The sequence below is a fragment of the Petromyzon marinus genome, chromosome 24, assembly GCF_048934315.1.
Source record: "Petromyzon marinus isolate PM22_M1 ecotype Great Lakes invasive population chromosome 24, UKy_Petmar_22M1.pri1.0, whole genome shotgun sequence".
NCBI classification, from domain to species: domain Eukaryota; kingdom Metazoa; phylum Chordata; class Hyperoartia; order Petromyzontiformes; family Petromyzontidae; genus Petromyzon; species Petromyzon marinus.
The window spans coordinates 8069035-8084861 of NC_133690.1; the positions used below are offsets into that span (position 1 = coordinate 8069035).

The 15827-nt window shown below is 61.0% G+C and overlaps 1 protein-coding gene across 4 annotated transcripts in view; it reads right to left on the minus strand.

Moving 5' to 3' along the window:
• Positions 1–15827, minus strand: part of USP47 (ubiquitin specific peptidase 47) — a 91560-nt gene that overhangs the window by 21562 nt on the left and 54171 nt on the right. For all 4 annotated transcript variants that reach the window (XM_032959849.2, XM_032959850.2, XM_032959847.2 and 1 more), the window contains 5 exons: positions 14555–14689; positions 13430–13506; positions 12399–12454; positions 12112–12224; positions 11124–11228 (listed from right to left, as the gene is read on the minus strand). In XM_032959849.2, the coding sequence (XP_032815740.2) occupies positions 11124–11228; positions 12112–12224; positions 12399–12454; positions 13430–13506; positions 14555–14689 (486 nt within the window). The remainder of the gene's footprint in view (positions 1–11123; positions 11229–12111; positions 12225–12398; positions 12455–13429; positions 13507–14554; positions 14690–15827) is intronic.

Sequence of the window (15827 nt, forward strand, 5' to 3'; positions counted from 1 at the left end):
CTCGGTGAGGAACGGGCGACTCGGTGAGGAACGGGCGACTCGGTGAGGAACGGGCGACTCGGTGAGGAACGGGCGACTCGGTGAGGAACGGGCGACTCGGTGAGGAACGGGCGACTCGGTGAGGAACGGGCGACTCGGTGAGGAACGGGCGACTCGGTGAGGAACGGGCGACTCGGTGAGGAACGGGCGACTCGGTGAGGAACGGGCGACTCGGTGAGGAACGGGCGACTCGGTGAGGAACGGGCGACTCGGTGAGGAACGGGCGACTCGGTGAGGAACGGGCGACTCGGTGAGGAACGGGCGACTCGGTGAGGAACGGGCGACTCGGTGAGGAACGGGCGACTCGGTGAGGAACGGGCGACTCGGTGAGGAACGGGCGACTCGGTGAGGAACGGGCGACTCGGTGAGGAACGGGCGACTCGGTGAGGAACGGGCGACTCGGTGAGGAACGGGCGACTCGGTGAGGAACGGGCGACTCGGTGAGGAACGGGCGACTCGGTGAGGAACGGGCGACTCGGTGAGGAACGGGCGACTCGGTGAGGAACGGGCGACTCGGTGAGGAACGGGCGACTCGGTGAGGAACGGGCGACTCGGTGAGGAACGGGCGACTCGGTGAGGAACGGGCGACTCGGTGAGGAACGGGCGACTCGGTGAGGAACGGGCGACTCGGTGAGGAACGGGCGACTCGGTGAGGAACGGGCGACTCGGTGAGGAACGGGCGACTCGGTGAGGAACGGGCGACTCGGTGAGGAACGGGCGACTCGGTGAGGAACGGGCGACTCGGTGAGGAACGGGCGACTCGGTGAGGAACGGGCGACTCGGTGAGGAACGGGCGACTCGGTGAGGAACGGGCGACTCGGTGAGGAACGGGCGACTCGGTGAGGAACGGGCGACTCGGTGAGGAACGGGCGACTCGGTGAGGAACGGGCGACTCGGTGAGGAACGGGCGACTCGGTGAGGAACGGGCGACTCGGTGAGGAACGGGCGACTCGGTGAGGAACGGGCGACTCGGTGAGGAACGGGCGACTCGGTGAGGAACGGGCGACTCGGTGAGGAACGGGCGACTCGGTGAGGAACGGGCGACTCGGTGAGGAACGGGCGACTCGGTGAGGAACGGGCGACTCGGTGAGGAACGGGCGACTCGGTGAGGAACGGGCGACTCGGTGAGGAACGGGCGACTCGGTGAGGAACGGGCGACTCGGTGAGGAACGGGCGACTCGGTGAGGAACGGGCGACTCGGTGAGGAACGGGCGACTCGGTGAGGAACGGGCGACTCGGTGAGGAACGCGCGACTCGGTGAGGAACGGGCGACTCGGTGAGGAACGGGCGACTCGGTGAGGAACGGGCGACTCGGTGAGGAACGGGCGACTCGGTGAGGAACGGGCGACTCGGTGAGGAACGGGCGACTCGGTGAGGAACGGGCGACTCGGTGAGGAACGGGCGACTCGGTGAGGAACGGGCGACTCGGTGAGGAACGGGCGACTCGGTGAGGAACGGGCGACTCGGTGAGGAACGGGCGACTCGGTGAGGAACGGGCGACTCGGTGAGGAACGGGCGACTCGGTGAGGAACGGGCGACTCGGTGAGGAACGGGCGACTCGGTGAGGAACGGGCGACTCGGTGAGGAACGGGCGACTCGGTGAGGAACGGGCGACTCGGTGAGGAACGGGCGACTCGGTGAGGAACGGGCGACTCGGTGAGGAACGGGCGACTCGGTGAGGAACGGGCGACTCGGTGAGGAACGGGCGACTCGGTGAGGAACGGGCGACTCGGTGAGGAACGGGCGAATCGGTGAGGAACGGGCGACTCGGTGAGGAACGGGCGACTCGGTGAGGAACGGGCGACTCGGTGAGGAACGGGCGACTCGGTGAGGAACGGGCGACTCGGTGAGGAACGGGCGACTCGGTGAGGAACGGGCGACTCGGTGAGGAACGGGCGACTCGGTGAGGAACGGGCGACTCGGTGAGGAACGGGCGACTCGGTGAGGAACGGGCGACTCGGTGAGGAACGGGCGACTCGGTGAGGAACGGGCGACTCGGTGAGGAACGGGCGACTCGGTGAGGAACGGGCGACTCGGTGAGGAACGGGCGACTCGGTGAGGAACGGGCGACTCGGTGAGGAACGGGCGACTCGGTGAGGAACGGGCGACTCGGTGAGGAACGGGCGACTCGGTGAGGAACGGGCGACTCGGTGAGGAACGGGCGACTCGGTGAGGAACGGGCGACTCGGTGAGGAACGGGCGACTCGGTGAGGAACGGGCGACTCGGTGAGGAACGGGCGACTCGGTGAGGAACGGGCGACTCGGTGAGGAACGGGCGACTCGGTGAGGAACGGGCGACTCGGTGAGGAACGGGCGACTCGGTGAGGAACGGGCGACTCGGTGAGGAACGGGCGACTCGGTGAGGAACGGGCGACTCGGTGAGGAACGGGCGACTCGGTGAGGAACGGGCGACTCGGTGAGGAACGGGCGACTCGGTGAGGAACGGGCGACTCGGTGAGGAACGGGCGACTCGGTGAGGAACGGGCGACTCGGTGAGGAACGGGCGACTCGGTGAGGAACGGGCGACTCGGTGAGGAACGGGCGACTCGGTGAGGAACGGGCGACTCGGTGAGGAACGGGCGACTCGGTGAGGAACGGGCGACTCGGTGAGGAACGGGCGACTCGGTGAGGAACGGGCGACTCGGTGAGGAACGGGCGACTCGGTGAGGAACGGGCGACTCGGTGAGGAACGGGCGACTCGGTGAGGAACGGGCGACTCGGTGAGGAACGGGCGACTCGGTGAGGAACGGGCGACTCGGTGAGGAACGGGCGACTCGGTGAGGAACGGGCGACTCGGTGAGGAACGGGCGACTCGGTGAGGAACGGGCGACTCGGTGAGGAACGGGCGACTCGGTGAGGAACGGGCGACTCGGTGAGGAACGGGCGACTCGGTGAGGAACGGGCGACTCGGTGAGGAACGGGCGACTCGGTGAGGAACGGGCGACTCGGTGAGGAACGGGCGACTCGGTGAGGAACGGGCGACTCGGTGAGGAACGGGCGACTCGGTGAGGAACGGGCGACTCGGTGAGGAACGGGCGACTCGGTGAGGAACGGGCGACTCGGTGAGGAACGGGCGACTCGGTGAGGAACGGGCGACTCGGTGAGGAACGGGCGACTCGGTGAGGAACGGGCGACTCGGTGAGGAACGGGCGACTCGGTGAGGAACGGGCGACTCGGTGAGGAACGGGCGACTCGGTGAGGAACGGGCGACTCGGTGAGGAACGGGCGACTCGGTGAGGAACGGGCGACTCGGTGAGGAACGGGCGACTCGGTGAGGAACGGGCGACTCGGTGAGGAACGGGCGACTCGGTGAGGAACGGGCGACTCGGTGAGGAACGGGCGACTCGGTGAGGAACGGGCGACTCGGTGAGGAACGGGCGACTCGGTGAGGAACGGGCGACTCGGTGAGGAACGGGCGACTCGGTGAGGAACGGGCGACTCGGTGAGGAACGGGCGACTCGGTGAGGAACGGGCGACTCGGTGAGGAACGGGCGACTCGGTGAGGAACGGGCGACTCGGTGAGGAACGGGCGACTCGGTGAGGAACGGGCGACTCGGTGAGGAACGGGCGACTCGGTGAGGAACGGGCGACTCGGTGAGGAACGGGCGACTCGGTGAGGAACGGGCGACTCGGTGAGGAACGGGCGACTCGGTGAGGAACGGGCGACTCGGTGAGGAACGGGCGACTCGGTGAGGAACGGGCGACTCGGTGAGGAACGGGCGACTCGGTGAGGAACGGGCGACTCGGTGAGGAACGGGCGAATCGGTGAGGAACGGGCGAATCGGTGAGGAACGGGCGACTCGGTGGAGGAACGGGCGACTCGGTGAGGAACGGGCGAATCGGTGAGGAACGGGCGACTCGGTGAGGAACGGGCGACTCGGTGAGGAACGGGCGACTCGGTGAGGAACGGGCGACTCGGTGAGGAACGGGCGACTCGGTGAGGAACGGGCGACTCGGTGAGGAACGGGCGACTCGGTGAGGAACGGGCGAATCGGTGAGGAACGGGCGAATCGGTGAGGAACGGGCGACTCGGTGAGGAACGGGCGACTCGGTGAGGAACGGGCGAATCGGTGAGGAACGGGCGACTCGGTGAGGAACGGGCGACTCGGTGAGGAACGGGCGACTCGGTGAGGAACGGGCGACTCGGTGAGGAACGGGCGACTCGGTGAGGAACGGGCGACTCGGTGAGGAACGGGCGACTCGGTGAGGAACGGGCGACTCGGTGAGGAACGGGCGACTCGGTGAGGAACGGGCGACGTGCCGAGGAACGGGCGACGTGCCGAGGAATGGGCGACTCGGTGAGGAACGGGCGACTCGGTGAGGAACGGGCGACTCGGTGAGGAACGGGCGACTCGGTGAGGAACGGGCGACTCGGTGAGGAACGGGCGACTCGGTGAGGAACGGGCGACTCGGTGAGGAACGGGCGACTCGGTGAGGAACGGGCGACTCGGTGAGGAACGGGCGACTCGGTGAGGAACGGGCGACTCGGTGAGGAACGGGCGACTCGGTGAGGAACGGGCGACTCGGTGAGGAACGGGCGACTCGGTGAGGAACGGGCGACTCGGTGAGGAACGGGCGACTCGGTGAGGAACGGGCGACTCGGTGAGGAACGGGCGACTCGGTGAGGAACGGGCGACTCGGTGAGGAACGGGCGACTCGGTGAGGAACGGGCGACTCGGTGAGGAACGGGCGACTCGGTGAGGAACGGGCGACTCGGTGAGGAACGGGCGACTCGGTGAGGAACGGGCGACTCGGTGAGGAACGGGCGACTCGGTGAGGAACGGGCGACTCGGTGAGGAACGGGCGACTCGGTGAGGAACGGGCGACTCGGTGAGGAACGGGCGACTCGGTGAGGAACGGGCGACTCGGTGAGGAACGGGCGACTCGGTGAGGAACGGGCGACTCGGTGAGGAACGGGCGACTCGGTGAGGAACGGGCGACTCGGTGAGGAACGGGCGACTCGGTGAGGAACGGGCGACTCGGTGAGGAACGGGCGACTCGGTGAGGAACGGGCGACTCGGTGAGGAACGGGCGACTCGGTGAGGAACGGGCGACTCGGTGAGGAACGGGCGACTCGGTGAGGAACGGGCGACTCGGTGAGGAACGGGCGACTCGGTGAGGAACGGGCGACTCGGTGAGGAACGGGCGACTCGGTGAGGAAACGGGCGACTCGGTGAGGAACGGGCGACTCGGTGAGGAACGGGCGACTCGGTGAGGAACGGGCGACTCGGTGAGGAACGGGCGACTCGGTGAGGAACGGGCGACTCGGTGAGGAACGGGCGACTCGGTGAGGAACGGGCGACTCGGTGAGGAACGGGCGACTCGGTGAGGAACGGGCGACTCGGTGAGGAACGGGCGACTCGGTGAGGAACGGGCGACTCGGTGAGGAACGGGCGACTCGGTGAGGAACGGGCGACTCGGTGAGGAACGGGCGACTCGGTGAGGAACGGGCGACTCGGTGAGGAACGGGCGACTCGGTGAGGAACGGGCGACTCGGTGAGGAACGGGCGACTCGGTGAGGAACGGGCGACTCGGTGAGGAACGGGCGACTCGGTGAGGAACGGGCGACTCGGTGAGGAACGGGCGACTCGGTGAGGAACGGGCGACTCGGTGAGGAACGGGCGACTCGGTGAGGAACGGGCGAATCGGTGAGGAACGGGCGAATCGGTGAGGAACGGGCGACTCGGTGAGGAACGGGCGACTCGGTGAGGAACGGGCGACTCGGTGAGGAACGGGCGACTCGGTGAGGAACGGGCGACTCGGTGAGGAACGGGCGACTCGGTGAGGAACGGGCGACTCGGTGAGGAACGGGCGACTCGGTGAGGAACGGGCGACTCGGTGAGGAACGGGCGACTCGGTGAGGAACGGCGACTCGGTGAGGAACGGGCGACTCGGTGAGGAACGGGCGACTCGGTGAGGAACGGGCGACTCGGTGAGGAACGGGCGACTCGGTGAGGAACGGGCGACTCGGTGAGGAACGGGCGACTCGGTGAGGAACGGGCGACTCGGTGAGGAACGGGCGACTCGGTGAGGAACGGGCGACTCGGTGAGGAACGGGCGACTCGGTGAGGAACGGGCGACTCGGTGAGGAACGGGCGACTCGGTGAGGAACGGGCGACTCGGTGAGGAACGGGCGACTCGGTGAGGAACGGGCGACTCGGTGAGGAACGGGCGACTCGGTGAGGAACGGGCGACTCGGTGAGGAACGGGCGACTCGGTGAGGAACGGGCGACTCGGTGAGGAACGGGCGACTCGGTGAGGAACGGGCGACTCGGTGAGGAACGGGCGACTCGGTGAGGAACGGGCGACTCGGTGAGGAACGGGCGACTCGGTGAGGAACAGGCGACTCGGTGAGGAACGGGCGACTCGGTGAGGAACGGGCGACTCGGTGAGGAACGGGCGACTCGGTGAGGAACGGGCGACTCGGTGAGGAACGGGCGACTCGGTGAGGAACGGGCGACTCGGTGAGGAACGGGCGACTCGGTGAGGAACGGGCGACTCGGTGAGGAACGGGCGACTCGGTGAGGAACGGGCGACTCGGTGAGGAACGGGCGACTCGGTGAGGAACGGGCGACTCGGTGAGGAACGGGCGACTCGGTGAGGAACGGGCGACTCGGTGAGGAACGGGCGACTCGGTGAGGAACGGGCGACTCGGTGAGGAACGGGCGACTCGGTAAGGAACGGGCGACTCGGTGAGGAACGGGCGACTCGGTGAGGAACGGGCGACTCGGTGAGGAACGCGCGACTCGGTGAGGAACGCGCGACTCGGTGAGGAACGGGCGACTCGGTGAGGAACGGGCGACTCGGTGAGGAACGGGCGACTCGGTGAGGAACGGGCGACTCGGTGAGGAACGGGCGACTCGGTGAGGAACGGGCGACTCGGTGAGGAACGGGCGACTCGGTGAGGAACGGGCGACTCGGTGAGGAACGGGCGACTGGGTGAGGAACGGGCGACTCGGTGAGGAACGGGCGACTCGGTGAGGAACGGGCGACTCGGTGAGGAACGGGCGACTCGGTGAGGAACGGGCGACTCGGTGAGGAACGGGCGACTCGGTGAGGAACGGGCGACTCGGTGAGGAACGGGCGACTCGGTGAGGAACGGGCGACTCGGTGAGGAACGGGCGACTCGGTGAGGAACGGGCGACTCGGTGAGGAACGGGCGACTCGGTGAGGAACGGGCGACTCGGTGAGGAACGGCCGACTCGGTGAGGAACGGGCGACTCGGTGAGGAATGAGTGACTCGGTGAGGAATGAGTGACTCGGTGAGGAACGGGCGACTCGGTGAGGAATGGGCGACTCGGTGAGGAACGGGCGACTCGGTGAGGAACGGGCGACTCGGTGAGGAACGGGCGACTCGGTGAGGAATGGGCGACTCGGTGAGGAACGGGCGACTCGGTGAGGAACGGGCGACTCGGTGAGGAAAGGGCGAATCGGTGAGGAACGGGCGACTCGGTGAGGAACGGGCGACTCGGTGAGGAACGGGCGACTCGGTGAGGAACGGGCGACTCGGTGAGGAACGGGCGACTCGGTGAGGAACGGCCGACTCGGTGAGGAACGGGCGACTCGGTGAGGAATGAGTGACTCGGTGAGGAATGAGTGACTCGGTGAGGAACGGGCGACTCGGTGAGGAATGAGTGACTCGGTGAGGAATGAGTGACTCGGTGAGGAACGGGCGACTCGGTGAGGAATGAGTGACTCGGTGAGGAATGAGTGACTCGGTGAGGAATGAGTGACTCGGTGAGGAACGGGCGACTCGGTGAGGAATGAGTGACTCGGTGAGGAATGAGTGACTCGGTGAGGAACGGGCGACTCGGTGAGGAACGAGTGACTCGGTGAGGAACGGGCGACTCGGTGAGGAACGGGCGACTCGGTGAGGAACGGGCGACTCGGTGAGGAACGGGCGACTCGGTGAGGAACGGGCGACTCGGTGAGGAACGGGCGACTCGGTGAGGAACGGGCGACTCGGTGAGGAACGGGCGACTCGGTGAGGAACGGGCGACTCGGTGAGGAACGGGCGACTCGGTGAGGAACGGGCGACTCGGTGAGGAACGGGCGACTCGGTGAGGAACGGGCGACTCGGTGAGGAACGGGCGACTCGGTGAGGAACGGGCGACTCGGTGAGGAACGGGCGACTCGGTGAGGAACGGGCGACTCGGTGAGGAACGCGCGACTCGGTGAGGAACGGGCGACTCGGTGAGGAACGGGCGACTCGGTGAGGAACGGGCGACTCGGTGAGGAACGGGCGACTCGGTGAGGAACGGGCGACTCGGTGAGGAACGGGCGACTCGGTGAGGAACGGGCGACTCGGTGAGGAACGGGCGACTCGGTGAGGAACGGGCGACTCGGTGAGGAACGGGCGACTGGGTGAGGAACGGGCGACTCGGTGAGGAACGGGCGACTCGGTGAGGAACGGGCGACTCGGTGAGGAACGGGCGACTCGGTGAGGAACGGGCGACTCGGTGAGGAACGGGCGACTCGGTGAGGAACGGGCGACTCGGTGAGGAACGGGCGACTCGGTGAGGAACGGGCGACTCGGTGAGGAACGGGCGACTCGGTGAGGAACGGGCGACTCGGTGAGGAACGGGCGACTCGGTGAGGAACGGCCGACTCGGTGAGGAACGGGCGACTCGGTGAGGAATGAGTGACTCGGTGAGGAATGAGTGACTCGGTGAGGAACGGGCGACTCGGTGAGGAATGGGCGACTCGGTGAGGAACGGGCGACTCGGTGAGGAACGGGCGACTCGGTGAGGAACGGGCGACTCGGTGAGGAATGGGCGACTCGGTGAGGAACGGGCGACTCGGTGAGGAACGGGCGACTCGGTGAGGAAAGGGCGAATCGGTGAGGAACGGGCGACTCGGTGAGGAACGGGCGACTCGGTGAGGAACGGGCGACTCGGTGAGGAACGGGCGACTCGGTGAGGAACGGGCGACTCGGTGAGGAACGGCCGACTCGGTGAGGAACGGGCGACTCGGTGAGGAATGAGTGACTCGGTGAGGAATGAGTGACTCGGTGAGGAACGGGCGACTCGGTGAGGAATGAGTGACTCGGTGAGGAATGAGTGACTCGGTGAGGAACGGGCGACTCGGTGAGGAATGAGTGACTCGGTGAGGAATGAGTGACTCGGTGAGGAACGGGCGACTCTGTGAGGAATGAGTGACTCGGTGAGGAATGAGTGACTCGGTGAGGAACGGGCGACTCGGTGAGGAATGAGTGACTCGGTGAGGAACGGGCGACTCGGTGAGGAACGGGCGACTCGGTGAGGAACGGGCGACTCGGTGAGGAACGGGCGACTCGGTGAGGAACGGGCGACTCGGTGAGGAACGGGCGACTCGGTGAGGAACGGGCGACTCGGTGAGGAACGGGCGACTCGGTGAGGAACGGGCGACTCGGTGAGGAACGGGCGACTCGGTGAGGAACGGGCGACTCGGTGAGGAACGGGCGACTCGGTGAGGAACGGGCGACTCGGTGAGGAACGGGCGACTCGGTGAGGAACGGGCGACTCGGTGAGGAATGGGTGACTCGGTGAGGAATGAGTGACTCGGTGAGGAACGGGCGACTCGGTGAGGAATGGGCGACTCGGTGAGGAACGGGCGACTCGGTGAGGAACGGGCGACTCGGTGAGGAACGGGCGACTCGGTGAGGAATGGGCGACTCGGTGAGGAACGGGCGACTCGGTGAGGAACGGGCGACTCGGTGAGGAACGGGCGAATCGGTGAGGAACGGGCGACTCGGTGAGGAACGGGCGACTCGGTGAGGAACGGGCGACTCGGTGAGGAACGGGCGACTCGGTGAGGAACGGGCGACTCGGTGAGGAACGGCCGACTCGGTGAGGAACGGGCGACTCGGTGAGGAATGAGTGACTCGGTGAGGAATGAGTGACTCGGTGAGGAACGGGCGACTCGGTGAGGAATGAGTGACTCGGTGAGGAATGAGTGACTCGGTGAGGAACGGGCGACTCGGTGAGGAATGAGTGACTCGGTGAGGAATGAGTGACTCGGTGAGGAACGGGCGACTCGGTGAGGAATGAGTGACTCGGTGAGGAATGAGTGACTCGGTGAGGAACGGGCGACTCGGTGAGGAATGAGTGACTCGGTGAGGAATGAGTGACTCGGTGAGGAACGGGCGACTCGGTGAGGAACGGGCGACTCGGTGAGGAACGGGCGACTCGGTGAGGAACGGGCGACTCGGTGAGGAACGGGCGACTCGGTGAGGAACGGGCGACTCGGTGAGGAACGGGCGACGTGCCGAGGAACGGGCGACTCGGTGAGGAACGGGCGACTCGGTGAGGAACGGGCGACTCGGTGAGGAACGGGCGACTCGGTGAGGAACGGGCGACTCGGTGAGGAACGGGCGACTCGGTGAGGAACGGGCGACTCGGTGAGGAACGGGCGACTCGGTGAGGAACGGGCGACTCGGTGAGGAACGGGCGACTCGGTGAGGAACGGGCGACGCGTTTGCATTTGTGGCTGCGTTGTATCCCTTGGGGGCTGTGGGCCACCTCTTCCAAGATGCATGTTGCCAGCGTGGAAGAGTAGGCCAAAATGTTATCTAGAAGGGTTCTTCTGAGCTCCCTTTCGTGGAAGCCCTTTGGGCCAGCAGTGGCACAAAAGCAAGTAATAAGCAGGGCTGCACCTTTACCCTTAAAATTTTTGGCAAAAAAAACTTACAGCCTGTGTGGCTCATTAACCCTTTCACAATCCGATGAAAAACTGATGACGTACGTGTACGTGTGCGTCATCAGTTTTTCTTCCAATCCTGGTTTTTCTTCCAATTCTGAATAAACTTACTTTATCAGTACCGAGCCTCCCACAAGGCCATATGGGAGGGCGTGTGCCACAGTTTGGCGCGAGCCATGGTAGAGTTCAGCCGTGTTGCTGCGGTTCCCTGCGGTGAATACAAAGCCTTTAAAAATAATGGCGCTACGCCTCTCAAAATAAAAAAAGTAACGCCGAGTCACTCGTGGCGTTCCGAGATTCGGCGGCGAACAGGACACCCCCCTACTACACCCTGCAACGGGCAGCCGTCTCAGAACGAGAAAACGGTGAACACAGCTCGGAAAGGCAGCGCGGGGGGGGAGCCTTGCCTTGTGTGCCAGGTGGGTGGCCTGCTCCAGCGTGCGATCCTTATGCACCTCCAGCTTGCTCTCCACCATGGTGTTCTTCACCGGGTGTAAGCAGAAGAGCTTGATCTGCAGGATCGCAAACACCCAGCGGTGACTTCGTACACAACGGCAGCAATGGGGCAGCTCCGATACGGCGTGCATTTTGTTTGATGAAATTGACAGTCGTGATATCGGATTTCTCTCCGACGCTGTACAATTACAAAGTCGGGGGAGATGTTGCATCACGAGTTTATATGCCCCCTGCCCCCCCCCCCCCCCACGCCCCACTTAAGGAGATTTAAATCTGTATTAGATGGCAGGTGGTGAGATGGGAAGGTGGCCCGCGGTCGATGGAGTGATGAAATCAGCTCACGCACGTGCAGGACCGCCAAGTGAATCGCTACATCGCAGCACTGTGAGAGGGCTTCATCCAGCAGTCAAGTGATTATGGTTGATGACAAGGATGATGATGATGATGGTGACGATTTCAGAAATATCACCGATTGTGTGTAGTGTTGCGTGGCAGGTGACTGCAAAATCCACGTAGAGATTCACACGAGCCAGCGCTCTGGGCAGGTGGCTACACATGAACTTCCCGGTAGCCGCACACTAAACTATAAATAAAACTACATATATAAAAAAAAGATTTTACCAGGCAAGGCCCACTGAGCTATATAGCTCTTTTTGAGAAGCGAACTGGCCATAAATGATGGCTCAATGAAGTCGCTTATCAAGTAGAAATTTATAGGAGCCAAATCCTCAAATCGCATTCTTTCTAAATGTGGAGGAAAAAACACCGGAGGACCCGGAGAAAAATCCACTCGATCATGTGGAGAACATGCAAAACTCCAAATATACATGCATCATCAGGGTTGGGATTGAGCTCACGAACTCCTGTATACCGAGCGAGGTAATTAACATCTCGCCACCATGGCACACACAGCAGAGCCGCAGAGCAGCACTGCGGTACCTTGCAGGTGTTCCTCTCAATCTCGCGCTGCCTCTTCTCGTTCTCCTCGCGCTCCTTCTCCCCGTTCATTAGGTGGTGGATGTGCTGCGGGAAGTTCGTCACCTCCATGAACTCTGCGTCCACCACAGCGTCAGTCAGACTCCAATTAGTGGGGCACCGTACGGCCGACGTAAATTGAATAAATAACATGTTGTATTTATCCAGGAGTCTCGACGAGTCTCGGGACTATATCGTAGAAAAGAATTCCTTCAGCACAAGCAATGCCACAGAGTTGCTTGTGTACTCACTCGCGTTCTTGGATGGTTGTATTTGCCGGTAGATGAGCATGTATGCATTGGTAGAGCTGCAACACAAACAAAAGGAAAAACGCTATTATTTACTTTCTTATATTCAACAACAACAACAGCCGCCATTCGTCACTTATGTGGCAGTGATGCCACCTCGACGCTTGTGCCAAGCTAGGTGCACCATTAAGGCCATGCGAAGTGTCAAAGGCTCGTGGACAGGAGGAGGTCACGGGACAGACCCAGGTACCATGGGTTGACTAAGATGACTTGCAGATGCACCAGCTGTTAACCCTACTATGCCAACTTGCTGCATTTCAGCCGCCCAGCGCTTTGTTCGTTGTTGAGAGTGTCACTGCTATGCCCTCCGCTGTTGTTGGAGGGCAACTGCCTCCAATTCCCCAGCAGCATCCTTTACGAGCCTCCTCCACAAAAGACGATTTTGACACTGCTGGTACTAGTCTTTGGCTAGTCCAATCATTTACATCACCTTCTCCTTGGCAGACGGATCAACTCAAGATGTTAACTACCTTGCCTGGTATACAAGAGGTCGTGGGTTCGATCCTAACCCAGACGCCTGTATATTTGAATTTTGCACGTTCTCCCCGTGCTCGTGTGGATTTTTCAACCAGGTCCTCCGGTTTTTCCCTCCACATTTAGAATCAACGTGCGTTTAGGAGTATTTGGCTGCTTAAAATGTACATGAGATATGCCATTTCGTTGAGCTATCATTTGTGGCCAGGTCGTTTCTAACAAAAAAAAGAGCAACATAGCTCAGTGGGGCCTTACCTGCTTAAAAACCAAAAGTGCATGTTGCACTTCACGTGTGGTGGGTTCAAGTGTGGGTTTTCCCACCTCTTCCGCAACATCTGGCCAGCATAGACTTGTAGGCCAAAATACTCTCTTGAGCTCCTTCGAGCGGAGACCCTTCTCTGTATGTATGTACGTTGAACTTTTCGCGCCGTACGTAGCCAACCATGCTTCAGTGGTGCTGCGATGGCTGGGGTAGGGGGGGGCTTCAGAGCGGGACCCACCTGCTGAATGTGCTGGAGTAGTAGCTGCGGTTCCCCGTCGCTCCCCCGTATGTCTTCCTGATGTCGTCCTGAGTGATCTGCAACGCACAACACGGATGGGCCGAAGAGATGACGGGTGGGAAATCGGCAACTGTGACAGTGTTTTTTTAGAGAGGGATATTCAATCTAGTGTAATTATATATTTATATAGAGCGTCCTTCAACTCAAGGGTGCTTCACGTGGCTTACAAAACGGCGACGGAATATAATTATCTGTATGTATGTTGAACTTCTTTCACACTGTATGCAGCCAACCGTGCTAATCGGAGGTGTGATTTAGATGGCAGGGGCGTAAAAGGATGAGTGACAGCCATAGAGGGTATTTTGGGATCACAAAATAGTAGGGAAGGTGTGTACATTACACACCACTGATACGGATGGAAATTACCCAAACCGTTTTTTTTTTTCTATGGTCATGAAGGGGAGGCCTCTTAATTTTTCTGCGCAATTTATTCTCCTAATCATATTCGAAGGGTGCACAATTGGCATCATGCGATCATGATATGAAGACATTTCAACTTGAAACTATTTAATAAAACATAATTCAACACAAGAACCAGAAAAGCCTCTCGGAGAGCGATCTCACAGAACTACTGCGGAGGTGTTCGCGGGCTGTGCTGTTGCAGCTCTCCGACATGTCTCCGCGTTCTCTACCGCATGCCACTTCGGCGCAATATCCGACGTTTCGCTCCACGTGCTGGAAGCTCGTTGAGGAACCGGATTCAGCAGTCGCGTGGGGTGAAACGTCGTCGGACATGATGCCGAACAACACACGGTGCAACCTGACAACGCACTGGAGAGAGCCGTGCTATGGCAGAATTTGTCACAGGACAAACAAAATTTGCCTAGTGAAGTGGAAAAAAAAACAAATGCCATTTGATGGACATCTTTTGTTCAGTTATTGGTGACCAGGCCAAAAACCATCACCTCGCTACACATGGGGAAAAATGTCTCGCCACAGGTGGGCGACAGTTGGATTCAAACCCAAGCTCCCAACGGTGGCAGCTCAGGGCCGACACGCGGCAAAACTCCTCTTCTCTCCCTCTGACAGCGGTTTCGTGCGCGTCGTGACGGCGAGAGCGCTCACCCTGTTGACGTGCTGGTCGTTGAAGCTGTACCACTGGCCGTCGCTGAATGACTTGATATACGCGTAGTAGTGGCCGCCGGCCGCGCTACCCGAGTGCACCATGATGGAGAAGAGCTCGTACACCCAGGGCCCCTGCTGCTCCAGCCAGAACGCACAACAACAAACTCAGGCCCGCCGCGTTAGCGCCCATCCCGCCACCGCCACGCCACCGCCGATGGTGACGGCTGCCATCGTCGCATGAATGTACGCGCGTGCGTTGAACTTCTTCAGCAACCGCACGTAGCCAACCGTGCTAATCGGAGGTGCGGGTGACTTTGCTGCGGTGGACAATTGGGTTCTGATCCTTCCGTGCGGACACTTGAGGGTTATTATCTCCATGTAAGTGTGGGTTTTCACCAGGAACTTTGTTCCCTGCTCCCACACACTCAATAGTTAATTATCCATAACCCCTTAAGCAGGTGCTTCCTTCTGGATAGTCTTCAGACTCGGTGAGGATTCCCTTTATTAATAAACAAGCAGAGTTGAACATCGATTAATTATCCAAGGCGCGATTATCCGGCTTCCAACATTATCCGGCGGTTCCGCGCTGATCCGGTGAAACCGGCAAAACCGCTCCAAAAGCTGTATCCAGTCCTGCGATCGGCACCATGTGCATGGCAAAACAAAAGTAGCTATTCTTGATTTCAGTGTCAAATATTATACACGGTGCATTATTTCCAACCTCTGATAAGCACGGTTGGCTACGTACAGTGCTAAAGAGGTTCAACACTGCATACAACTTTAACAATGAAAATACTCCACGTATATAAAACATTTTTATGACTAATAACTACAGTAATAAAAACAGAAGAAATTCAACGCCATCCGGCGAAAAGTGTGCGCGTAATTCGGCGTTCGCAGGTGCACCGGTCTACAGACTGCATCAGTCCGGTAATCGTCAAACACATGGGTGTTGAAACAAGAGAGTAGCACCTACAGTGAGGGAAAAAAGTATTTGATCCCCTGCTGATTTTGTACATTTGCCCACGGACAAAGAAATGATCAGTCTATAATTGTAATGGTAGGTTTATTTGAACAGTGAGAGACAGAATAACAACAAAATCCAGCAAAACTCATGTCAAAAATGTTATAAATTGATTTGCATTTTAATGAGGGAAATGAGTATTTGACCACCTCTCAATCAGAAAGATTTCTGGCTCCCAGGTGTCTTTTATATAGGTAACGAGCTGAGATTAGGAGCACACTCTTAAAGGGAGTGCTCCTAATCTCAGCT